The sequence below is a fragment of the Zonotrichia leucophrys genome, chromosome Z (genome assembly GCF_028769735.1).
Source record: "Zonotrichia leucophrys gambelii isolate GWCS_2022_RI chromosome Z, RI_Zleu_2.0, whole genome shotgun sequence".
In the NCBI taxonomy this organism is placed as follows: Eukaryota; Metazoa; Chordata; class Aves; order Passeriformes; family Passerellidae; genus Zonotrichia; species Zonotrichia leucophrys.
Genome location: NC_088200.1, coordinates 39,631,475 through 39,657,654, shown reverse-complemented (window position 1 = coordinate 39,657,654; position 26,180 = coordinate 39,631,475). Strand labels below are relative to the sequence as shown.

The window sequence follows — 26,180 nt, the reverse complement described above, 5'->3', positions numbered from 1 at the left end:
TTTTCATCAGCATTATTGTATTTACATAGATATGCAAACAAACAGTAAATATTAGAATCTGAGAAATCTGTGTGTGCACACCTATTTGCAGGTTTAAACTGCAGGTAAAATGAGCTACAATAAAAGAGAAACCAATAAATGCTTGGGTTCAAGGTTATTAATAGATAGACTTCAAGTCTTGCAGCTGAAACATTTTCTTTTAATTTAAGCTTAGTTTCTCTGTTAGTATGTATCTTCATCTGTTATGTATATTACATGCTCTCTTTTTACATCGTTATCCTGAAAACCTGATTTGTACTTTAATCACTTCAAAATACTGTTATTGCTCCTTTTGCCTTGCCTGCATCTCCTGAAAACACTAATATGAGCCCAAATACTGAATTTTGAGACAGATTTACACATTTACATCCATGCAGCTTCTTGTACTTCTGAGGACAGATTGAAGATGTGGATCATTTGTAATATTTAGTTGTATAATATAGATGAATAAGGCCAATTTTAGGCTTTGGTTTTGAAATCTTCTCCACAGTACTTGATCATCTTCTCTGATATTTTTAACTTGGGCTCATCTCACTAAGATTCAATATTTTTTTTCATGCTCTTCAGTTTTTCTAAGCTTTTCCAGTTTTCTGTCTTTATTGTCTACTTTTTTCACAATTCTTTTCTCTTGAACTTTCATGCCTTTCCATGTGTGACTGACTAAACCTCCAATAAATATATTTATTGGGGAAGTTGTCTTTAAACTTCTTTTGCCACATACCTTTCTACAGTTCCAAATGTGAAAGTGTGGGTTCTGCATGCGAGATCAATGTGTACTCATACATTTTTGTCACAGAAATACTACTATGTATTCAGAAGAGTTCACAATGCTTTAGATATTGGTCAATCAGTATATTCTTTTGAAGAAATAATTCAAGACATTCCTGTCAGCACATAGTACTAGCAAAACAGCAGCTTTTAAGACACTCATCTGAAGAATGCAGAAACACTTCTATATCCAGAGTTAAGAAGAGAAAAATACTCAGATATATGAGAAGAAGTTAAGTACAACTTAAAAAACATAGATGTTTTGTAAACAGTTTAGGATACTACATACATCCATTTTCTTTGTGAATTCCAGAGGTGTAAGTTAGTCGATAACTTTGAAGTTCTTCTAATGGAGGAGTAAAATGTGACAATTCAGTGCTGGATAATTTTACTCTTCTGGATTCAACAGTAAGCTCATGCTGATAATAAACTTTCTCTTGTGTTTTTGTGGTTTATATATTTTATATATATTTATATTTTTTCTAAAAAAAGTGGTATATTAATCAACACTGTGATGATTGTGTAGTAATTGTGCCTAAAGAAAATTGGAATGTGGCTAAATATTTGAATGAAAACCATTTCACAGTAATGAATTAAATCAGGAGACAAAGATGGTCTTGGTAGCAAGAAATTTATTGCACTTTGTTTTGGTGGTGTTGTTTTTTGTTTGTTTTACTTTATTTGCCTATATTAGAAAGAAGAGAGTATGAGATCATTTTAGGATATAACTTTGTGTGATCAGAAATATAGGTCATGGAAGTGCATGCTGGAGTCAGGACTTCTCATTAGTTGCTGGTAAATGCTCAAAGATAGAATTGATTAAGAGATGTCATAAGTGAATTTGTTTTATAATTTACTACAAGCCATTCTTCCTGACTCTCTACTTAATCCCAGTCTTCAAAGAATGTCAGAGGTTGGTTAGCTGTTGATATATATTTATAATGTTCAGAATGATGTTGCTGAAAGTAAAATGCAAGAGGCTGACTCTAAGGAACTTCTACTGTAGAAGATAACTCTAAGCATTTTCAAAATTAAAACACTTTCAACAACAGATGAGTTTGCATAGTGTGAAAACATGATCTTGTAATGCATTCTTATTCAGTCAAAATTGGAAGTGCCTGAAATTGTAGTATTTGGCCCATAAATAAATTATTAAGAACGTTCAACATTTATCCATATATGATTTGGAAAAATTACTGATCTCTTTTCTTTAGGTGTCTGTTGTCCAAAGCAGCTGGTGATCGCCAACTCCCTCTCTGTGTGACATCACTAGAAAACGCTAGACTGTGATGTCACACATACCACAGAACCCCGCAGCAGAATGGAGCAGGCCTATTAAGGGTAAGTTTCCTCCCTCCACCACCACCCCGTTTTCAACAATATTGCATGGTTTTATAAGATTACTAATTTTCTTTACTTTATGTCCCTGGGATATAACGTAAAGATTACAGACAATCTTATAAAACTGCTTAATATTGTGGTGTTGTGTGTGCGTGTTTATTTAAAAGCAAAACAAAAACTCATATGAAAAGTTCAGTCCTTACCCCATGTATCAATATCCTGGCTCCAGTCTGCTTTGGGGTTCCATGATAAGTATACCAAATAGTGTATGTTGGTGCATCGATCACAGAGAGTGGAGTCAGCATTTCCTGGCTGCTCTGGATGTCAGAAACCTTATTTTAAAAGGTGAGTTTTCATTTGAATGTGTTGAATGTCTCTCTGCATTTAAACAGAAACATTCAGCCCATTTGTAAAATGTATTTTTATTGTGTTCGCATTTTTGAAATTTACTTGTAAATTTACATAGCCTAAAGTCACATTGCATACTTCTCTATCTAGTCCTTTTTTCCTCTGGTATTTTCCTGTGTTAATACCTTATATTGTGTTTCCAGAAAAAAAATAGTGGCTTGTTTGTCACTAATTGGAGCAACACGGTAACTAAATTAGGTTTAATACCATTCTCAGTGATCTGGACAAGGGGATCAAGGGCGTCCTCAGTCAGCCCACAGACAACATCAAGCTGGGTGGGAGTGCTTACCTGCTGGAGGACAGGAAGGCTCTGCAGAGGGATCTGGACAGGCTGGATCATGGCTGAGCCCAGTGGTGTGAGGTTCAACAAGGCCCAGTGCTGGGTCCTGCCCTTGGGTCACAGCAAGCCCAGGCAGTGCCACAGGCTGGGGCAGAGTGGCTGCAAAGCTGCCCCAGGAAAAGGCCCTGGGGGTGCTGGTGACAGCAGCTGAGCATGAGCCAGCAGTGCCCAGGTGGCCAAGAAGGCCAATGGCACAGCTCAAATCCTGTGTTCAGTTCTGGGCCCCTCACTACAAGAAGGACGTTTCAGTGCTGAAGTGAGACCAGAGAAGGGCAATGGAGCTGGTGAAGTGTCTGAAACATAAATCTTGTAAGAAGAAGCTGAGGAAGCTGAGGGTGTTGAGCCTGAAGAAAAGGAGGCATAGGAGAGAGCTGCCTGGAAGGAGTGTGTAGCCAGGTGGGAGTTGGCGTCTTTTCCCAGGGAACAAGTGCTGTATATTTCTGATGAACGTACTTTTGGAGATCCAGCCTGAACCTCCCAAGCCTCAGTTTGTAGCTGATCTCTTATAATGTATCATTTGGTATTTTTGAGAATTTACAATGCAGATATTTGTTAAAACAAGTGTATTATCTATAGAAGTTAGTGGGCAGCTATGTAATAGGGAGTTAAGTCATAGTTTTATCAATTATTGATTTGCCTTTACCCCCCTCTGAATAAAAGACAAGCACCGGACTGTGTTAGAGAATCAAATTGCACATGAAAAGAAATGTTAAATTTTGTTGTGATGGATCTTAAGATTTTATAAATGTTTTTAATGTCTCTTTTTACTGTGTAATATTTAAGGAATAATAACATCTAGCATTTATGTGTTTGCACAGAAAATCAACTAAACCACAGTCATTTAAAAGAGAAGTATTTTTTTTTTATTCCAGCCTTTTTTTGGCCTATACTCTTCAGTCCTGACTACTTCTGAGGAAAAAAGGTTTTTCTCCTGGCTAAAATTTGTTCATTTTTCCCTTAACAGGTTTATTGTCAATTCTAAAACCCCACTAAGAAAAATAAGTAATTGAAACAAAGTGGAATAATTAATCTATGCTTTTTAAAATGATATTGCTATAAAATTTTCATTGAAATTACTTGGAAGTATGGTTCCTCTTTGCCTGTTTCTCCACCCTGTTGAGATCATTCTGAAGGGTTGCACATCTCTCTGGGGTATTGGCCACTGCTCCCAGCTTTGTGTCATTGGTGAACTCACTGAGGAGGCATCTGCCGCTTCATCCAAGTCACTGATGAACAAGTTGAACAATACTGGATCAGTACTGAACCCCTGGGGACAGCACTAGAGACAGGCCTCCATCTAGAGCTGCTAATCCTGTAGAATTAGGGGGCAGGAATTGGCTAGCTTTTTATGTTTGGTTTTGTAAGCAGAGAGATAAGTAATATATTTGTTTTTCTGTGAAGTATTAATGAAGTCAGTAAAGTCTTGAAGTCTGTTCTTGACTGAACATTGTACATGTTCTGGCTGTCTAACAGTTGATGCTTCAAATTTATTCAGTGGCCAGCTGATACTTATTTTTCTCATAAATACTCTTTTTTTTGTAAAGCCAAGACCTTAGCCTTATTTAAAGACAAATAAGGCTCAGAAATTAATAATTTCTTGGGGTTTTTACTTTGCAGTGATTTTTCATGTATTTTTAATATTGCATTTTCACACTTTTTTTTGCTATGTCACTGCATGTAGAGCATTTCTTCTTCACAATAGTAGTAGCATTGTTTAGTTTTGCTATTTGATTTTTTTTGTGATAATGCACTAATGCCCTGCAGTACATAAATACATTATTTTAAACAATCTGCAAAATGTTTTGTTTACCTTACAAGAAAAAGATATCTGTGCATGTAATATTCTTTTGTATGTAAACAATTAATGCTGTTGGTTGCTGACTTTAAGAGATGATACCAAATCCTCTGGCAGACTACAGTACGCACAAGGTCTGGTTTTTGTTGTAGTGATTAGTGACAGGTTTTATGCATGACACTGGCCACAAGTGAAGGAAATTATAATACAGTTTACTGGCTTGTCTGTGTGTACAACATTGGTCATTATGTGGTAATGTGGCATAATGATCCTACTTGAAATCTTTGCTTTTGTAATTTTAATTGAAGAATGAAGGTAACTGTTTGTTTTGTAATGTAACATGTAAATGATTATCCATAAAAAAATAGATACTTTTTCTTCAAACAAGCATTCAAGCTGAGTGATCTTGTACATTGAAAAGATCTGCTGAAGTGTGTAGAGAGAAATTGTCCAAAGTCCTTGGGAAGATCATTCTTGTAGAGTGCTGACAAGCTTTTTCCAGATTTTCCTGTCTTAGCTTTCTTGGTGTGCTAGACCACAGGAGGCTGTGAAGGATATGTGCACTATCAAAAGCTAAATATGTATATGAAATAAGAAAGTTCTCAAGTCCTGCTTCTTTTTCTTGCAGAACCATAGTCTCTTGAGTGTTTTACATCTTCTTTGACAAGTAGAGAGCTAAAATCTTCATTTACATAAAATGCACAGAGTTGGTTGAGTGGCAGAAGTGCTATACCACATCTCTTTTATAAGAGTTACATATATATGCATTGTTCAGTCTTTTGTGCAATGAACTACAGAATAAAGTTTGAAAAAATATGTGCAAGGGGTATGTGTGAATGTTAAGAGCTGTGTTCTGCAGCATCGTGGCCAGCATGGTTGTAATTTCCCAATGTCTTCACTCCTTATTCAGACTTTCTAGATTTATGAAAACATGAATATAAGATTACATATATCAGTTTTGAAAATAAAACTTTTAATTATGTGTTTGAATTAAAAGCTTAAAGGATATATGTTGGAAAACTGGGCTTTGTGGCATAGTCACATAGTGGCATGTTACTTCATAAAAGACAAATTTGCTAAACTTCTCTTTTAAAAAAAGCTTTTTTTCTAGAACTTTAAATAAAATGTAACAGAAAAACATTGTGATTTTTATCCTTGAAAATTGTAGTAAGGTTTCTTTTGCAAATAATAATGTTATACTTTATACCACTTCTCTTAAATGAGATTATGGTGCAATTTTCTGCAAACATTTTAACTCAGAAAAGTGTACATACATTTTTGATTTCCCTGATCTGAATAGATTACTACCCATGTTGGTTACTCATTTAAGTAATTTTGAGCACATGGAGTATTTGTAGAATCCTTTCAATTTTAATTTTGACCTGTGAAAAGTGAGCATCCTTGCAGTATTACTTTCCCAACTATGACATTATCCCTCTGTAGTATTAAAATAAAAGTAATAATGTCCTAGATAGATATAACTCTGGAAGGGTGGATGTAACTCTGGAAGTTCCTAATCTTTTCTTCCAGTTGTCTTCCTCGTATGCTATATCCATGTACCAAGATTATTGTAGTACTAGTAAAATCTAACAGGATTTTGTCTAATGCAATGATAAATAAACGGCATTTTTGTTTTCAGGGAAGATGGTTCCACCGGAAGCAAGCAGTAAAGGAATTGCATGGTACATTGTTACGACTGCTTAATGAACTGTTACCATGGGAACCAAAGCTAATTAAAGCATTTCAAAGAAACAGGTAATTTACCTGCTCTTTTTTTTTTTTCCAACAGTGGTGCATGGGATGAAAAACAGAGCCAAATTCACCTTTTAAATACTGATCTATAAGTCGGCTTCTTAAATAAATAAAAGTAAAATAGTTTGAGGAGAGGAGTGAGGCACTGGCAATACTTTAGTAGGAAGAAGTATTTTATATTCCAGATTTACTATCTCCAAAAAAATTTGAGCGTAATCTGGTAGTGTCTTTTTCATCTAAAACACTCTAGAGTCCTTTAGCATGCTGATCAATAGTATACTGCAAGACAGCTAGGATTTGTATTTCTGCTTATTTGGTTAAGAGATGCTGAAAACCTTTCTCTAGAGGACTGTATCAGGGCTCCTTAGAATACTCTAACTACTTACTATGTAAAGCTACCTATATTAACTATTAATGAATTCTCCACAGAACAATTCTTGAAGCATTGTTTTGAGGTCTTTGTAACACAGTAAATTAGAAATGCATCTAGAAAGAAGTATGTCAGAGGAATATGAGTGAAATAGTGACAGGTTTCAAGCTAGTAAAGTGCAAGTATTAGTGACAGTGAAACTGCTACTCTGATTATAAATCATGGAGAGATTAGATACTATCTTTCAGCTCAGTGCCATTTTTTCCCCTTAACCATACAGCTGTTGCTATAATTGTACCTTAGTTTTGCCATGAGGCTTGAACTCTGTAACAAAGGATTGGAAGAGAGGCTTCTTAAATGTTGGGTGTGAAGGAAGCAAGTTATACTGTTTTGTGATGCAGAGCTAATGCTGGAAAGTGTAAAAGGTGTTATGTTTGAAAAACAAAAACATAATATCAAAGATATTACATTGGTTCCTCAGTAACTTATTTTGTGAATATCATCCATGAATTAAAATTCTTATTTGGAAATTTGGGATATTGTTGAATAGTTTGCTTTCAATAATGGACCCAAATACAAGTTTTGGGGTTTTCCTATTCCTTTCTCTTCTCACTCCTGTTCATTTTCCTTAGCTGTCAATTTCTTCCTGTCTTTCACAATTTAGAATCCTTCTGGACACATGGCAAATAGCATTACTGTCAGGAAGGGTTTAGTTTTCCAGTATGTGAAGTCCACTGTTATACCCTTTTAGTAAATTCTGTTGTGGAATGGTTTGGTGCTCAGTATTCTTGTCTGTCAAATCAAAGAATCATAGAATGGTTTGGATTAGAAGAAACCTTAAAGGTCATACAATTCCAATCCACGTGGGCAGGGACACCTTTTGTAAATGAGTCTCCTCAAAACCCCAACTAATCTGGCCTTCCAGGCATGGGGCTTCACCAACTTTTCTGGACAGCCTGTTCCAGTGCCTCACCATGGTTGCACTTTGGAATTTCTTCCCAATTTCTAATCCAAACCTACTCTCTTTGAATTTGAAGCCATTGCCCCTTGTATTCTCACTACAAGCTCTTGAACAAGTCTCTCTCCCTTCCTTTTTTGAAGGCCCCCTTCACATACTAGAATGCTGCAATTAGGTCTCAGCGGAGCTGGCTCTTTTCCAGGCTGACCAATCTCTCTCAGTCTTTCTGCACAGGAGGTGCTCCATCCCTCTGATCATCTTGGTGGTCTCCTCTGGAGTGACTCCAACAGTTCCATGTCCTTCCTGGGAGCCCAGAGCTGATGCAGCCCTGCAGGTGGGGTCTCAGCAGAGCAGAGCAGAGGGGCAGAATCCCCTCCCTGCCCTGCTGCCCACCCTGCTCTGGATGCACCCCAGGACACGTGTGGCTCTCTGGGCTGGCAGTGCCCATGGCTGGGGCAGGTCCAGCCTCTCAGCCACCAGCACCCCCAGTTCCTTCTGGGCAGGGCTGCTGGGATCTGGTCATGCCCAGCCTGTGCTGAGACTGGGGGTTTCCCCAAAACAGGTGCAGCACCTTGCATTTTGCCTTGTTAAAACACATGAGATTTTCCCATGGACCCATTTTTCAAGCTTGCCCAGGTCCCTCTGGATGGCATTCCATCCTCTAGGTGTGTCAGCTACACTGCTCAGCTTGGTGGCATCTGCAAACTTGCTGAGAGGGCCCTCAATCCCTCTGTCTATGTAACTAGTGATGATATTAAATAACTTTGGTCTGAGTATGGACCTCTGAGGGACACCACTTGTCACTGATGTCCATCACTGTGCCATTGACCACTACCCTCTGGATGCCTATCCACCTAATGGTCTGCTTGTCAAATCCCAGTCTCTCTGATTTCAGAGACAAAGATCTTGTGGGGGGACGACGTCTAAGGCTGTACAGAAATCAAGATAAATGACAACTGTAGCTATTCCCTTGTCCACTGATGTAGTCAGTCCATCCTAGGAGAACACTGAATTTGTCACTCAGGACTTGCCATTAGAGCAGCTGTGCTGACTGTCTCAAATCACCTCCCTGTGCCTTAGCATAGGTTCTAGAAGAGTCTATTCTGTGATCTTCCTCACCAGAGGAAAGGCTGACAGGTCTGAGGGTCCTCCTTTCAAGCTTTTTTTAAGATGTGTCCAATGTTTTACTTTTTCTTGCCACCTGGGACTTCACCTGACTACCAAGATTTTTTCAAATAGCATGGAGAGTGGATTGGAGAATACATCAGCCAATTCCCTCTCTTTGGTACATTCACATTCTTCAGGTAATCATGAACCTGATATTTACTTAGAGTGGGAGGTACTTTATTCTCCCAATCCCTATCCTACTGTCCATCCTCTCAAGAGGTTTGGGAAGAAATGTTGCCCTTGGAGACTGAACCAAAATGATGTTGAGTACCTCAGCCTTCTCCTTACACACTGTTACCAGTTTCCACCCTTATTATCAGAGGGGATCACCTTCTTTGCCCTTCCTTTTGTGGTTAGCGTGCCTGTAGAAGCCCTCCCTGTTATTCTTTGTGTCCTTTGCCTAGATCAATTACAGGTCTCTTCAAGCTCTTCCTGGGCCACCCATCCTAGCTCTAACTGCTTGTCCATTTGCTTCTTTCCTTTCAGTCTGACCAGCAGTTCCTTACTCAGCCCTGCTGTTCCCTTGCCTTCCTTGCCAGTTTCTTGCTCCTGGGGTCTGCCAGCTCTTGCACATGGTGAAAGACTTCCTTAAAGATCTGCCAGCTCTGTTCCACTCCCTTGTCCCTGAGGGAAGTGTCCCAGTGGATCTCACTGGCTATCTCCTTGAAGAGCTGGAATTCTGCTTTCCTAAAGTTCAGGGGCCTAACTTTGTTCCTCACCTGGCCCATAGCCCTCAGGACTGCAAACTCCAGCAATGTGTGGTCACTGCAGCCCAGACTCCTTCCCCTTCCAGCGCTGATGTTCAACATCAGCTCACTTCCATTGGTGCCCTTCAGATCCAGGATTGTATCCCCTCTGGAAGGGCTGCTGTTCTGGCTGCTGCTCCAGAAAGTATCCCTCATGCTTTCCAAGAGTCTCCTGGCTTGCCTGCAGCTTGCTGTGCTGCTTTCCCAGCAGATTTTGGGATGGTTGAAGGGCCCCAGCAGGACAAGAGCCTGTGAGCATGATGCCTCCTGTAGCTGGAGCAAGAAGGCTTCGTCAGTAGGGTCCCTTGGATCAGGGGTCAGCACTTAAAACCATCCACAAGGTTCCCTTTGTTGCTTTGGTCCCTGACCCTTAGCCACAGGCATTTGCCCTGCTCATGGCTGCTCTTCAGGGACACCTCTTCACCCTCAGTCTGCCTCCTGATGTAGAGGGCCACCCCTCTGCCTCTCTCTTTTCTCACCTCTCTCTTCTGGAGAGCCTGTAGCCATCAGTAGTCACACTCTAGTCACATCCCACCAGGTTTCAGTAATGGCAAGAAGATCATAACTTTATCATAACTTTTTTGGGGCACAGTGGCTTCCAGCTTCTGTTTGTTGCCAGTGTTGCATCAATATTGTCGTAGAACACAGAACTGCCATCCAAAGTGTGTGAAATGCTATATATTAGCTGTGATTGATAGGAGTAAATTTTAGTCTGGAACAGTGTAGTTGAGATCTTACGTGTGCATGCGCTGGTAGCTTGAGAAGTATGCACTTGGAGTGCAAGATAACTTGCCAAATTAACTGAATTCAACTCGTGTCTTTAGTATGTGTGTTTTATGCTGTAACCCTAGTTTATTCAATGAGGAAAGCCTGAGTATTTCCATGACATAACTTTTTGGACCTACACATAGCATACCAGGGACCAGGTCTGTCTCAAGAGCGATGTTTACAAATCATGGGCAAAAAAGAAAGATATATGGAGGATTCTAGGTCACTGTCTTGGTCTGATTCCTTATGCAACTGCTAAGCAGTAGTGTAGCACCAGTGACAGTGGTGAAGAAAGGTGTCATGTAAAAGGGAAAAACCAATTGAGCAAAATTTGCTGCAATGGTGTAAACATCAGTTCCCCCATACGTCTCACTGCAACTGCTCTGTCTCAGCGAGGTACTAACATCTCCTAGTTGAATAACAGTGTTTAACTTCCAAACAGTGTGGAGGCTGGGCAACACTCCCTCCCTCCCTCCCTCTCTCCCTATTATTGGCTTTAACTAGGAGGAGCAGACTTTATGATCAAAATCCTTTTCTTTCCCTTCTGAAAGATCCTCTGGTCTTTTCAAGATTATGACAGAGTATAATGTTGGATTGTATTTGAATAGCAGAAGGGTTTAAAAGAGAAAGTTACTTGTGCCCACTGATTACAATTGTTCACTGGCCTCACAGCAGAGGTTCCTCAAAAGAAAAAAGGAAATTACATCCACAGACTTTGGTACAGTAGTAGTTCCCGGTGTGCTCCTGTAGTTGTTCCACACCTAGACTTCAAGCTCAAAATCCTGATGGCAGAGTTGAAGTATTATCCACACGACATCTTCATACAGGCTTCAATGTCTGCTCTCAGTAAATGACTAGATCTCACTGACCCTTAGAAGCCCCACCAGGCTCTCCGTCTATGCTGCCTGTCCATGATCCCATTCCAGGTCATTCTGCAGTCTTCAGTCTCTGCTGGGGAAGTGCCAGTCTCCAGCTCAATTGCAGCAGTTACTGTGCCTGGCCATGGATCCCACTCATCTGGACTGACCTGCAGACTGACCTTCTACCTGCATCATCACTGTGGAGCTGCCCAGAAATCGCTCAACTGGGTCGTGGCCCTGGCAGCCATCACTGCAGGATCCTGGTCCTGATCCTAAACTTTGAATTGACTTCCTACTTTGATCTCAGACCTGCCTCAGCACCAGGGATTTGCCTGTTAATCTGGGCTCTTGGTTGAAGCCAGTTACCATCCCTAGGCCTGCCTGCGGCCACATTCAGTGGGAGTGAAATAACTTGCTGACTGGTGAGGCTCATGCCCTACCAGCTGTGACATCATTCATGGCTCCTCCCTCTACAACTCATAGAGAGCAGTTGGCCATTGCTGCATTCGGTGCAAACAGCTGATACACTAATGCAGAACAATGAGTAAATTTAAGATCTTACTGTTACTGTCATAAGGGTTAGGTCCAGAATAGTCTAGATTCTATTCCACACAAGGTGTTAATTGCTATAATCTATTTATTCATTTCCTAAATAATTCTTCTGGGCATTGTGTTGGTTAGCACCAGCTGAATCCTGAAGTTCAATGTATTGGTACACTAAAATAGCCACTACATCCCATGTAAACAATGGTTTAGAAGAAGGGACAATGAAAGCATGTACAGGTTAGCAGTATCAAGGTAAGTGATACGCTTATGAATGGTGTTCAAATGAGTGAAGTACCTGTGTATTTCTGTCATATGCACATTCTTTAGTGGAGCGTGAGCCTATGGAACTCATAGCAGCAGCTGTTCTAATGGGCTAGAGATAAGAAAGTGTTCTTAAGGAGAAAGTTGCAATACAGTGTCATAGCTGAGCCAGAGGCATGATGTGCTTAAGAAAAACTATATTTACTGAATTCTCTTCTTGGGGTTGCCTTCAAAGTAAGGAGTAGACTTTTTACAGTTAATATTCTAGTCTGTACAGGTATATTTGTCACAGGAAAGATGAAGGAGGGAAAGGAATATGGATACAGTAAAACAGTAATGGTCATTTGACTCAGTCTTTTTGCTATTGTTAGAGGACCTAATGAAATAGAATTCAGTTTTGGTAAAGTAAGGGACATTGCTCTCATTTCACATTTTCTGGTTTCAGAGACTTGCAGACCGGGCTACAGTGTAATTATTTGAAGGGCACAGGCAATTAAATCTATACCAACCTTTTGTTTGGCAGCAAATAGAAATAAAATTAATGTTTAAAATTATGTTTTTTTAGTAAAGTTAGTTTTGTTATTTTTAAGGTCTAGATTGAAGAAGGACTATGATGACTTTAAAAGACATCCAGACCATGATAAATTTACCAGAGAATTGTGGAGTAATGATGAAAGTGAAGTTGATTCTGGCAAAGAATCTTTTGCAGTAGTATGCAGTAAATCATCAGAATCTGCAGAACATATAGAAGTTCCCAAAAAAGATCACTCAGACAATGGTAAGCATTTACTGGAATTCAGTAGCTTGAACTTGATTCAGGAGCTGAATTGAGTTCGTTTGGGAACCTAATTTTTCCATGTGAGTTTGAGTCATACTTTTTACCTTAACTCTACCACTGATAATGTGAAAATGGCTTGTGGTCCATATCTGTCAGATGTAGACTTGAAGAAGGCAAACATGACCAAGATGAAAATTCTGCTTTATTGAAGTGTTTGCCATTTTTTGTGCTTAACTGTCTCTATGATAACATATTAGATCTGTGTGGAATTTTATGGTGGGTTGATCTTGGCCAGCTGCCAGATGCCTGTCCTACCACTGTCACCCCTTCCTCCCTTAAGAGGCTAGGGAGAGAAAACAATGTGGAAAAGCTTAACGGTCAAGATACAGACAAGGGAGATCATTCACTGGTTACTGTCACAGTCAAAATAGACTCACTTCAGGAAAATTAAATTGAATTTGTTGTCAATTAAGAATAGAGTAGAATGGTGAGAAACAAATACAAACCTAAACCCCTCCCTTTCACATATCCACCTTCTTCCAAGGCTTATCTTCATTCCCAATTCTTCCACCTCCTCCCTGGTCAAATATCATAGGAAGGATTGAATCTGGGGATTGAGATCATTTCATAACAGGTAGTCTCTTTTGCTCCTTCCTCATCCCTGTTCCAGTGTGAGGTCCTCGCTATGGAATTCAGTGCTTCACAAACTGCACCATTGTGGGTCCTCTCCATAGGCTAGAGTTTGTCAGGATAAGACTGTGTGGATCTCCCATATGCCACAGTTCCTGTCAGGAACCTGCTTCAGAGTGGGCTCTTCATGGGCTGCAACTTCCTTCAAGGCATTCTCCTCACCTGCAGTAGAGTGGGATTCTCAAGTATCTTCAATGTACATACCTGTTCCAGCAGGGTCCTCCATAGGAGCAGGTAAACCTGCTTCATCAGGGGTCTTACTGGGTTGCAGGGGAATCCATTCCATTCCAGTGCCTAGAGCACGTAGTACCTCTCCTTCTTTGTTGACCTTGTTGTCTACAGAATTGTGTTTCTACACTTTTTCCTCGGTCCATTCTATCACATGCTTCTACAAAGCATTATCCATGAGACATCATCAGCTTGGTTGACAGGCTCAGCCATGTCCTGTAGTGGATTTGTTTTGGAGTCAGCTGTGTCTCGCACAAGGCAATTTTGGCCTCTCCTTGGAGAGGACCCCCTGCAGCCCCATGCAGTCAAAACCTCAATGCATGTCCATCTGGCCCTCCTGCATGCATCTTCAGCCCTCTTACCCCTTCATGCATCCCCTGCTCACTGGCTAGTCCAGCTTGATGCTCACTATGAAACATGGCATTCACATCATCGCACAGGCATCCCCCACTCACAAGTCCACCTGGTTAGGCCAGCCCAGACCCCCAGGACCTCCTGCTCACCAGCTAGTCTAGCTTGAACGTTATCAGTGAATACACACTCACTGGATTTAGGGAGGATACAGACACTCACCCCCCAGCAGCTGTCACTAGGCCCACAAGCTGTAACCTCTTGCAGCTGTCCTTGCATCTCCCCTTATCGCTATACATTGCTTCATGGGTTGTATAGCTGTACCAATTCCCTTACCCCTCCTGCCTCTGTCTCAGAGATCTCCCCGGGTGTATAATCATATTAGGTTCAGAAAGTTATCTTCCTGCAAGAGGCCTCTGCAGTTTTCTGATAGCCCATTAAATTGGGTGATTGGTGAAGTTGTTTCTTGACATTGTCTCCATTTTTGTTTGATTGGATCTATGTCTCTGTATATTTTTTTCCTGGTTTTTCCCTTTTTCCCCCTCAAGATAACCTTGTTGAAATATACATTTTCATGCTTTCACATACTGTTGTCAATTAACCTAACTGACAAGGTTTGGTTTTCCTAACTGTCTCCCATTGCTGGTCAGGTTTCAGTCCATGTATGTTCTTGTTTATTGCTTCCTCCTGTCCTTATTACCCCCTTTTTGTATAGCAAAGATCCTTGAATAGACACCTTAAAAAAATTAGACATTTCCTTCCGCATAACTTTACTCTTGCAAACTAGTGTATTGCCTTTAGCAAGACACTGTAAAACTGTTTTATAGGGGTATCAGTTGCAAGCATGTAAAACACAGTTTCTGTTTTAATATCCTTGCAGATGAAATGAAACTATTAGAGATGAATTTATCTGCAGGAAAAAACAGAATTCTGAAAAAAGAATCAGCTTCTAAAGAGATACAGAAGACACTGCCTAAATGCATTAAACGACAGTTCAAGCAAAATAGTTGTCTGGATCAAAACACTACTGAGCTTTCACCAAGGAAGAAAGCTAAACTGAGCACTAATGAGGCTGTGGTCCAGAGTTCAGAAAGTAGCCTGCAGTTGGATAGTTGCTTGACTGAGCTGAAACAACTTGAAGGGTCAACTCTGGAGCTGCTTTCCTTGACAGATCCTGCAACATCGGTATCAAACTTTCTGAAAGGGACCAAACCCATCCAGGCCTTGCTTGCCAAGAATACTGGGAACAAAGTGACCTTAACAAATCAACTGTTGCCTCCTGCAAGCATGAAGGTATCTACTTCTGAAAAATCAGTTTTACCAGCTTTGGAATCATCACTGATCAAACCAGCATTGCCCTGCCAGGCCAGTTCAAAGACTCCTTTACAAATGGTATACAAAATGCCAAATGGCCACTGCATACCAATAGATGTTCCCAACAGCTCAGTGAAAATTCAAATGCAAGCTATGATTGACCCTAAAAATGGAGAAAAAGTTATGCAACAAGTTCTTGTTTTACCTAAGAATTTTCTTCTTCAGCAGAAGGAAGAAAAAATTGTGTCCAAGGATATTCAGTCACTACAACAAAAGTCATTTGAGATGCACTGTACATCCTCACCAGAAATGCCAAACGTCAGTGTTTCTTTAACACCTGTTCTGGTAACAAGCCCTGCAAATACCACTCAGTCACTCACTACAGTTTTTAGCAAGAATACTACCCACTCATCACAAGTGGCTGGTCCCATGAACACTACACAACCATTGTCTAGTGTAACTTCAGCAGATAACTTATCAATAATTAAGGTAAGCCAAAGTGACAGTGGCAAATTCAAGACTACAGTTTTGGCTGCTACATTGCCTGTGTCTTTGGCTTCACCTACTCTTTTCACAGCTAGCCAAACCTTAACACCAGCAGCAGCATTAAGTGCATCTACAAACACTGATTCTGCCTCTCACAGCATAGCGTCACAGCAGCAAACTGACTCCCTTGAAACTAAGCAAGAGCTAAAGACAGTGTGTGTAAGAGAATCACAATCTATCCTGGTCACAACACGAGGTGGAAACACTGGAATTGTTAAAGTGCGAACAAACCCAGACCAGATGTCACCTAGTAGTTTATGTCCTAGTTCAGTTTTCACTTACGCGTCTCAACTTCAGGCCTTTCTCGTGCCAAAAACCACAGCAGTATCATGCTCTAGTCTTCCATTTGTAGCAACAGCCACATCTGGTCTCCCACATATTGGACAATCATCTCCTTCTGGATTGGCCCCCTCAACAACTTCTTTTGTTAACATTCCAGCTTCCCCTGCTGATTTTACCCAGGCAATGGAGAAAAATAACAAATTCACACTACAGCACCCAGCTGTTTGGGACTCTTTGTGTCAAGTAAGAGAGGACTCCTGCCATGTGTCTTCTTCTTTATCCTCCATTCCATTAGCTAGCAATTTGGTGTCAGCAGCTCCAAGCAGCCTTGTTAGTGTGACTAGCACTGGACAAAGTAATATTGTAAAAACTCCAAATTCTTCTGTGCAGCATCAAGGGGATACTAAAGTGAAAACAAAATCTGTTACACAATCTGAGTCAAATTGTGCAACAAATGGAGAGTTAATCAGTGGTACTCCAGTCCAGAAATTTACATTAATCACAAATCCACCAATTTTATCTCCATCTGGGGCATCAGGGGTCAATATTATACCCTGTCCAGCATCCACTGCTGTTAATGCTCAGAAGCTGGTTTTCATTAACACGCAAATTGCCAGTGGCCCATCAACCACCAGTCTAGTTGCAGAGTCATTGAAACAGAAACTTCCTTCTTCCCTGACCAAAGGCTTTGTTAATACCACAGAGCACCCACAGTTGGTTTTGATCCCATCTACAGTAGGAGCACCAATAAGAATAAACTCATCACCAACTATTGCTCAAGTAAAAGATGTGAAAATTGGACTAAATATAGGTCAGACCATTGTAAATACTAAAGGCAGTGCACAGGAGGCTGTACCAGTTAATATATTTCACTCTGGCATTTCTAAAGGAGAAGACAATAAGAGGACAGCCTCAGCCCTATCCTTGACAAGTAGTACTGTGGTTCCTGTTCCAAGTTTTGCTGTGTCAGCTGGTGAATCTATATGTGTTGCCACAAAAGCTGAAAATGCCGTTACAATGACAACAGCAAATGCACAAGTAGAATCTGTTTCAGTTACATCAAGTGGAAGTTCCTCCTCTGGGGCACAGCCTACTGTCTTGATTGGTGGCAATGATCCCTCAAGAATAAGGCCAGTTCTGGGTAATCGACTTTGTACATCAAATATTGGAAATACTGTGGGTATATCAACTGTGAAGACAGGACATCTTGCTTCGTCTGTGCTGATTTCAACACAGCCAACAGTATCTCCACAAAACTTAGCATCTGCTCTGCAATTTCCAGTCATTAGCTTGCCTGGACCTTCAGCCACCCCCCACAAGGTGTTACAAACAGTTCCTCAATTGGCAGCAGTTCCAGCTCCTCTTCCAGTCCCAAAAAGACAGTTGCCCACACTGGTTCAGTTTCATTCATCAGGAATTTCAGCTGCTGTGTCAAGTCATGCAGGTATTCACAAACCTCAGAGTGTGTTGCCCCCTCCATCGCCAAATGCAGGTGAAGTAATTAGTTTTCCCAGTCTTTCTACCCTGCAATGCCAGCAGGTGCCTCGCAGTACAGAGAAACAAAGTCATGATTATGCTTGTGCTTCTGCTGTTCAGATATCTGAAGCTTTGCCCCCTGTAACAAGCAAAACAGGAGGAATTCCGTTGAATGAACCTTCCACTCAACAGAAAATAGTCATTAACACTTGTATGCCTTTGGCACCTGGAACTCAGATAATGATTAATGGTACTCGCTTTGTTGTTCCACTACAAGGCCTTGGAGCTGGCAGCCATGTTCTTCTTCTCTCCTGTAATACAAAGCAAACTCCTTTAACAATTAACCATGGTCAAGAGCCTCAAGATGTACCAACTGTTAATCCAATAACCTCAAAAATCATCCTAGCACCAAGTAATTCATTAAGTTCGCAAATACCAAAACATCCTTTGAAAAGCTCTACAAAAATTGTGAACTCTTTTGGAGCTGCAGATGCTTTACCCATCGTACGTGCAACACCTCAGATATTTGGTACTCCAGCTAGCTCATGTACTCCACTGTCTACAGTAACTCTGCCTGTATCTTCAGTGACAAAGTCTCCCATTAATGTAGCTGCATGTTCTGTTTCTGCTGTTCATCCTCCGAACTCTCATTTACCAAGCAACACATCAGTGTTTCAGCTAGATGGTTCTATCAAAAAACTGTTGGTCAGTCCAGAGGGAGCCATACTGAATGCTCTAAATACTTCAGCACCAAAAGTTCCTTCCCTGTGTTCATCACTGCTTCCTGTTGTTAGTTCCACAAGCAGAAATGCTACTGCAGTCTTCCCTGCATCTCAGTCATCTTGCCTTGATAAACCTGACAAAGCTGCACCCTGAATTTACTGCAAATGAGCCACTTTGAAATTCTGGGGCATTCTTCAAACTTTGGAACTTGTTAACTATTGAAAAATTTCTTGTAATGTTTTAAGCAATTGGTTTACTCAATATTAATAAGGTTACAGTTCTTACCTGTTTACCTGTGGGGATATGGAGAAAGAAAAATTTTAGTTTGTCAGAAGTTTTCAGAAAGTTCTCTAGTAAAAGGCTCAGAGATGACCAATTAATTCATGTAATAGTTTGAAGAAATCTCACAATTTGCACATGTTCCATCTTACACTATGGACTGTTTGCCAGTGTGTTTATGACAGTACATATCTCCTTTTTATTTGTCAAATTTATTTTTGGCTTGTTTCTTTAAAAAAAAAATTATGCATTGTAAAAATGCAGTCTACAGTATAGAATTGTACATATTCCTGAACTCCTAAAAACCTGTACTAAATAATATGTACAAAGAACTATGCTGTCTTATTTATGTTTTGTTTACATAATGTATAGTTTTTTAAGTATTTTAGTAACTTTGGACCAGTGTACTGTTTAGCAACAATGCAGAAGAATCTGCATGTAATAAATCAAGTTGCTGTACTGCTTTGTGTTGGCAGTAGTTAAAAATATGTGTATCTGTTGCACCATGGGAGAATACATACATACATACATACATACATACATGCATACATATATATCTTTCTTTTGGTGTATGGTAGAATGAAATTATATAATCTCTTCTGTTCTTCTCTGATTTTACATGTCACATGATTTGACAGGATTTGGAAGGAAGGCCTCCTTATTGTTCCTCATGATATCGGGCAGGATAACCCATACTTCATCCATTCTTAATGGTTTGGTTATGTTGCCTAAATAACTGGAGTGAAATGGTAAGGCTACAAATGGATTCCTATACACCAGTCTAAGTCACACTGATTGCTCTTAAGGACTGCCATGCTTTGTCTTAAAGCTCAAAGATCTGTTGAACAATTCATTGTTCTCTGTTTTTACAACCTTGTATGTATTTCCACATTATCTGATAACTGTAATAAGGTCACTCACTAATCTTCCATCTAGCCATAACAACTACCCATTTTTTTCCACTGGTCACACTTTCTAACTCTGTATGTTTTCTTTAGCTTATAAGTGCTCTATCTGGAAGGACAGTGCTAAAACATCATACAAGATTAAAAGAAGCTTTATCAGTACTTTGAATGGGGATAATTTACATATTGCATAAACCTTCCCTTTTTATACAGTGTATTCAGTATTTATTGGCTTAGTTTCAGCATTTGATCTGATAAAACCTTTGGGTTATTTTCTGCAGATCTGCTGAGTTCACAGCTGCCTGCTCATGGAGATAAGTTTTTTATATGTTTTGTGATTTTGCATATAGAGAAAGGGTGCCCATCTTATCTTATGGAAGATGGTGATTTTAGAATTGTTGTCTTCGTATGTGTTGGATTTTTTGTGGAGTTTGTTGGTTTGGGTTTTTTTAGAAACTAGAAGGGAGGATTTCAGAAGAGCTTATGAATAAGAGTTGCCTTTTAAATAGCTATGACAAAGGGGATAAAAGCTTACATATCTGTATTTAGCCGTGTTTGTAGACTGAGTTTCATAAAAATTAAGCTTCAACCTTTGCTTTCATCCTGTTGAATTTTCTACTTCCCTTCCCCTTTTGCTGTACACAGTTCTGCAGTTCAGATGTTGAGTTGAAGAACAGGACCACATCTTACTGCCTCTGTCAGCTGCTGTTTAAATTGTTCTGAAAAGTAACCTGATGGCTATTTAGCTGAAGTTCTGGGAAACTGGAGGCAAGAAAGGCTTGTGCCTTCCACAGGAACCTTTCGTTTTGCACTAATTAAAAGAATTTCATTGGGGAATTGCATCTTTATGGATCAGAAATCTCCATCTTATCTTAGAGCTGGGAAAGATGGAAACTGTCAGTTTTGGAATGAAATAAGGTTTGTTTAAATTCAGAAAAAGCTACCTGCTACAATTTTCTTACTTCTCATGGAGTAATTGATTGTAATTGATTTTAAAGACACCTGGTACTAAGGGTGTCTGCATGCCCTTGTAGAGTTTACAGTACTAAGGATTTTTAAGTCTGACTGCATTTTACAGTTGAATGCTGCAGGTGTCTTTTCCAACACAGGGAGATGGCAGAGAATGGCAGTTCTTTCATGGACATTTTACCCATATGTACCAGCAGCTCATTTTATTTCCATTTCACTGGTTGAACCTTGGGACTTGCTTTTTTTGATTTTCTCTTGCAATGACTGTTTTTTCCTTTTTTCTAATTTATGCTTACTGTAGAGTGAATTGTCTGCATTGTTTGGAAAGCTCAAGACTGGATTCTAGTATTGAAGTTGTTCTTGATGGAGAAAAAATTCTTGCATGACATTTTTCTGTGTGCTAATGTAATGGAAAGATTTATGCTACAATTCTAATAAAGAGAAAAGTCAGAAGGGCTGAATTTAGGAACTCAGGACTCAAGTAACTTGCTTGAATTATTTCCAAGAAATTTTCTGAATCAATATGGCGATATTTTATGATTTTCATAAATATTTTATAATTTGGCAGACATAATCTTTACAACATGAGAAGTTTGATTAGTTTGATTACAGTTTTCATGGATTTTTATTCTCAGATATATGTTCACATTCCAAATCCTACTGGAGAAGGACTTGATACTGCTATGTAATGGGCTTGCAACATTAATTATGTAAAACCAAATTTTAGTAATTTTTGTGAATAAAGTTCCTATTCTCAATACTCTTTTCCGATAGTATGAATTTCAGTCAGAGATAAGGCTTTTTTTCAAGTGAACCTAAATACCCATTGACAATTTGTTATGTACCTTTTGCACTCCACCAAATGAATAGTGCTACCAGTAGCACAAAAAGAACTGTAAAAATGTAGATTATATTCACAGGCACAATGAAAAAGCAAAATTGCCTGCATCTCGACTTGAAATTAAAAAGACATTTAATGAAACATATAAACATAGATGTATGAATCAGCCTTTTAAGAAAACATGTTCAACATTTCAGAGCTTGTGAAATGCCTTGCTTTTGTACACCCTCTGATATTGTATACAATATTCAAGCACTATATTACATGCAAAATTCTAGCTTTACTAATGACTTTGAATATTCTGAATGTCATCCTTTTATTTACCTGAATGGACATGTTCTGCACAATAGTCTTACTTTGCTATGAGTAGAAAATTACATTAATTTTGCTTTATTGTTCAAACTCTCATGCGTGTGCTGCCATTTTCTCATAGGGATTCTCCCACCCTAGAAGCAATTATATTTGACAAGTTTTAGGGGCCATATAAGTACCTATTCAAACCAAGTGTGTCTGCCAAGTCATTCAAACCTGTGCTGATTTCACTGCGTAACATGGCAAAGGGTTTAATGTGAAAAGGGAAGCAAAAATTCTCCTGGGAAGTGAGTGAAGAGAAAGTAATATGTCTCATGGGGGTAGGTCAGAAAAATACTAAAAGCTAGCATTTGTAGGGCATCCATAGCTGCCACAGTGTGTGTGGTTCATAGTTGGTGGTAGTGCAGAACTTTAGTAGCCCAAATTAGTTTTAAAGTAAATTAATATTTTTTATTGAAGCATGAATGTTTGTTATGTTAGGAGTGTTTCCTTTGAATAGAATGGGCAGAGGTTCTCACAAAAACTTATGTAGACTGCTCTCTGTAAGCTGCACCTCACATGACTTCACTGGCTCAAAATAGTAAGAAAAATAAGATAAATAATGCTGCATCAAACTTAAGATCCATCTATCCTGTTATGATGGCCATCAATCCCAGCATCATCTAGTCTCTTGAAGCACTTGACAGTAGCATTCCAAAAGAGCACAAAACCAGGTCTGAATACTCTTTTAGTATCCACTTATCTGTGAGCCAGGGTATTCCTCACACAGCTGTGATTTTTTTTTTCCTATTTAATAGCTTTCAGTGTATTTCTTTTGATGAAATACACCAATCCTTTCAAGAATTCATGGAAGTATGTAAAAAGATTATTACCATCCACAGCATCCAGTGGTAGAGAGTTGGTAAATAAATCTCCTTTCTGGTTTTCAAACCTGGCACCTGCTAGTTTCATTTGATAATATTTACATTGTAAGACAAAACAAGCCTTTGCTCTTTGCTATTTTTCTATATGGCCTATGTAGACCTTTGCCATGTTGGTTGTCTATTTTCCAGAATAAAGAGAAGTTGTGAATTCAATTATTTCTTTCATGGAAGTAATCAGTTGCTGTCATTGCTGTGTATACCTTTTCAATTTTACCGTATCCTTGAGATGTGGTATCAGAAGAGTGAGTGTTCTAAAGGTCCTGTGAGCTATTCATCAGTGTGTTGATGGGTTTTCTTCATAATAATTATTTCAGTGTTTGTGGGTTGGTTTCTGACTATTATTTAGCCTCGTACTAACTTTTTCATAGAAATATGAATTGTAAACCAACTTCACATCAGTGTCAACTTAATTCATCCAATAAATCTATACCACTTGCAGAATATTTTAGTGTAAAGACATGATCTTTAAAACAGGTTATTGAAACCACTGCAAGTCTGAATCTGTTCCTATTTTTCTTGATTTTATGTCTCTTGAAGATGTAAAAGGGCAAACTGCTGTAATGATTTTCAAGATGATGCTTTTTAAATCTCATTGGTTTTGTGTGCATAGGATATAAGATAAAATCTGTATATGGTCATTTTATACAGATGGGCATCCAGATAAGGATTTTATAGTTCTTGAAGAAGCCACTTTGTAAATGTGACAAAGAGCAATGTTACTTTAAAAAAATTTCCTTGAAACTATAGTGGCATAAAAGCAAACTTTAAAATCTTGATAAATCTTGGTCTATTTTCCTATTTTCTCAAACTATGGAATTGTCTAGTCAGTAATCACACCTGAATGTCTTGAGTAAACTTGGAAACCAGGATAGTTCATTGTTTCATATGTGACTGGTCCAGGAATTCTTCAGAAATTTTTACAATCTCAGCTATCTAAGCACATTAAATGAAAATGGTATGTAAAGGAAAAGCAAAGAAAATGTAATTTGTTGCTTATAATATTTTTTGAAATTGTTTGTTACACAGAAGGTCCATTAAAATGTGCATAAATATAATTTACGACCTTTTGCAGATGAAGACAATGAAGTTCTGAGTTCTCATAGCAACATGGAGAAAACTGGGAATAGAATCCTTGGTCCCCTGACTCCTTCCAGCTTCCCATCCATAACTAAAGGTTAGACACCTAGATTACTGCTTTATCTTCCCCTATTCTCACTTTTTATAATGAAGAAAATATTTGGAAAATGCAGTTATTTTCAGGAATGTGAGGAATATTGAAAAATAGCATTTATAAAAATTAAACAGCAAAGAGAAGTAAGATAGTAAAGAAACAATTGGGATTTTTTGATTGTCTTCAGGCTTTAGAACTTTGCTTTTCAATACCGATGTCATAAAAAGAAGACAATATACTTATTTAACTAGTTGTTCATATTGATTCCATCTCAAGTATAAATACACAAGAATGAATAAATAAGGATAAAATCAGACTATTTTGGCTGTCAATTGGTCATTGCCATCTGGTACCAACATATACATTGAGATCTGCCTTCATAACATGCTGCTATTTATGGAATCATTGCTCATTCTTTTTTTTAATCACACGCAGCAGTGAAATTGAATAACAGAGGAATTGGTGACTGAGTATTACTATGTAGTCACAGGGTGTCTTCCTTATAATAAAGGAAGAGTAGTATCATGATGGATTCCATTTACATAATATTAAAAGCTGGGATTTTTAATGTTATAATAAATTTTTACTACTGAGAAGGAGGAATTGTGTGCATGTATTTTTAAAGAACATTCACAATTCGTATTAGCAACACACCAATACTAAAATTGCAGTAATTTGTTTGAGGCTTGTCTGGACAGTATTCTACAGTTCAACTACATTATGCCTTCAAAATATTGTTCTTGCCAGTAGAGTGCTTTTTACAGTGTGATCATAGAAGAGCAAAAAGTGGGAGAGACCTATCTGAAGTATTTCCCTCCTCCATGGCCTAAGAAATTTATGGAAAACTAATACATTTTTTAAAAGGGAGCCCATGTCTGAAAGTGAATTTGTTTACTTAGGCAAATGAAATGCAAGGGGTGTGGCTGGTGCAGCAGACCTATCCTTGTATATTAGCTGCACCTTGGACTGGGTGTTTGACTCGCTGTAGTGGCCAGTAGGCAATGCTTAGTGGAAAGAATTAAGAAATAGATGAAGTATGAGTTGATTTTCTCAGTATGTATACACAGTGCCAACAATAATTCCAGCAAAATTGTGTGAACTCAGCCTGAGCTTGTCTGTAACATGAAAGGGCAGATTTTGCAGCCAAAGAATCAGGTACTGCAAAAATGTGAGCAGTAATTCAGAGAGGCAGAGCAGCAGTAACAGTGATATAAAAGCATAAAACTGCTTATCTATTGTAAGGAGTGATGCATGAATTGTGTTCAATGGCAGAAGATTTGAATGAGGAGTTGACTGAAGTTGTTAACGGGGCCAGAATCCAGGAAGTGAAGATCGTGTGGGCTGCATATCCTGGGAATTATGAATGTAAAAAAGACAAGCTCCTTAAATCTGTGTTGATACAAAAAATGTTCAGGTTGAGTTTCCAGGAGATAGAGAAATAGGAGTAATGTATAACAAGGTAGACACCTGACACCTTTTAATCCTTGCAAGGATTTCTCTACAGAATATTAATGTCAGGGAATAGTCGCACTTACCATATCTTTTTTTTTGTTTTGATGCAAATTCTGAAGCAGTTCTAAGGTTTTTCTTTTTTATAGCTTCCAGATAACCATCCTAAAATTCTTCCTGCAGAATCAAATCTAGCACTGAACTATGTCCAAAAAGGGCCACTCTTTTGCTCCAGAATGTCAGAAGCAGTAAGTTGAGGTGTACATGGTGCTATGGAGAAATAGAAATCAATTACTTTTGCCAAGGTGGGTGGGAAAGGACAAATTGATAGAACATGGAAGATGACACCTTTTTCTTAAGAAACTTATTTCAACAAAAATGAGTCAGATCTTTCCCCTTATAGCTACAAGATGGTGGTAAGGTAAATGAAAAAAAAGAACTGTGAAGAAGGAAGGCTGCTTTTCTGTCTATGCAGAGAACTTAGCAAACGTGCAGCAGAGAATTCTGTTTCTCCCATCCAGAGATGGAAGCTAGTGGAGTTGAAAAAACTTCACAAAATTGGTATTGAAAGATGAAGTATTTATATTAGGCCATCACTCTTTTCTTGTACTGATTTTAACTCATGTGATGTATCTCTCAGGAAAGGAGCAAATAAAGCTTGTGGTCCAAACATCTAATTGAGGCTGTACTAAAATGGTTTGGAAATGTGAAGGCACATGTGCTGCTTAAGCATTGTTCAGATTTTCACCCATGTTAATCCACCAAGACTGGAGTTTGCAGCTATCCCATGCGAAGAGCTTTCTAGGGAAACAAGAGGAGGCAGT

At 38.9% G+C, this 26,180-nt stretch overlaps 1 protein-coding gene across 1 annotated transcript in view; it reads left to right on the top strand.

Annotated features, from left to right (window-relative positions):
* BRD10 (bromodomain containing 10) overlaps positions 1–23,136 on the top strand; it is a 47,136-nt gene extending 24,000 nt beyond the window's left edge. The window contains exons 6-8 of the mRNA XM_064735160.1: positions 6,331–6,446; positions 12,710–12,897; positions 15,047–23,136. Of these exons, the coding sequence (XP_064591230.1) occupies positions 6,331–6,446; positions 12,710–12,897; positions 15,047–18,660 (3,918 nt within the window). The 3' untranslated portion in view covers positions 18,661–23,136. The remainder of the gene's footprint in view (positions 1–6,330; positions 6,447–12,709; positions 12,898–15,046) is intronic.
* The last annotated feature ends 3,044 nt before the right edge of the window (positions 23,137–26,180 follow it).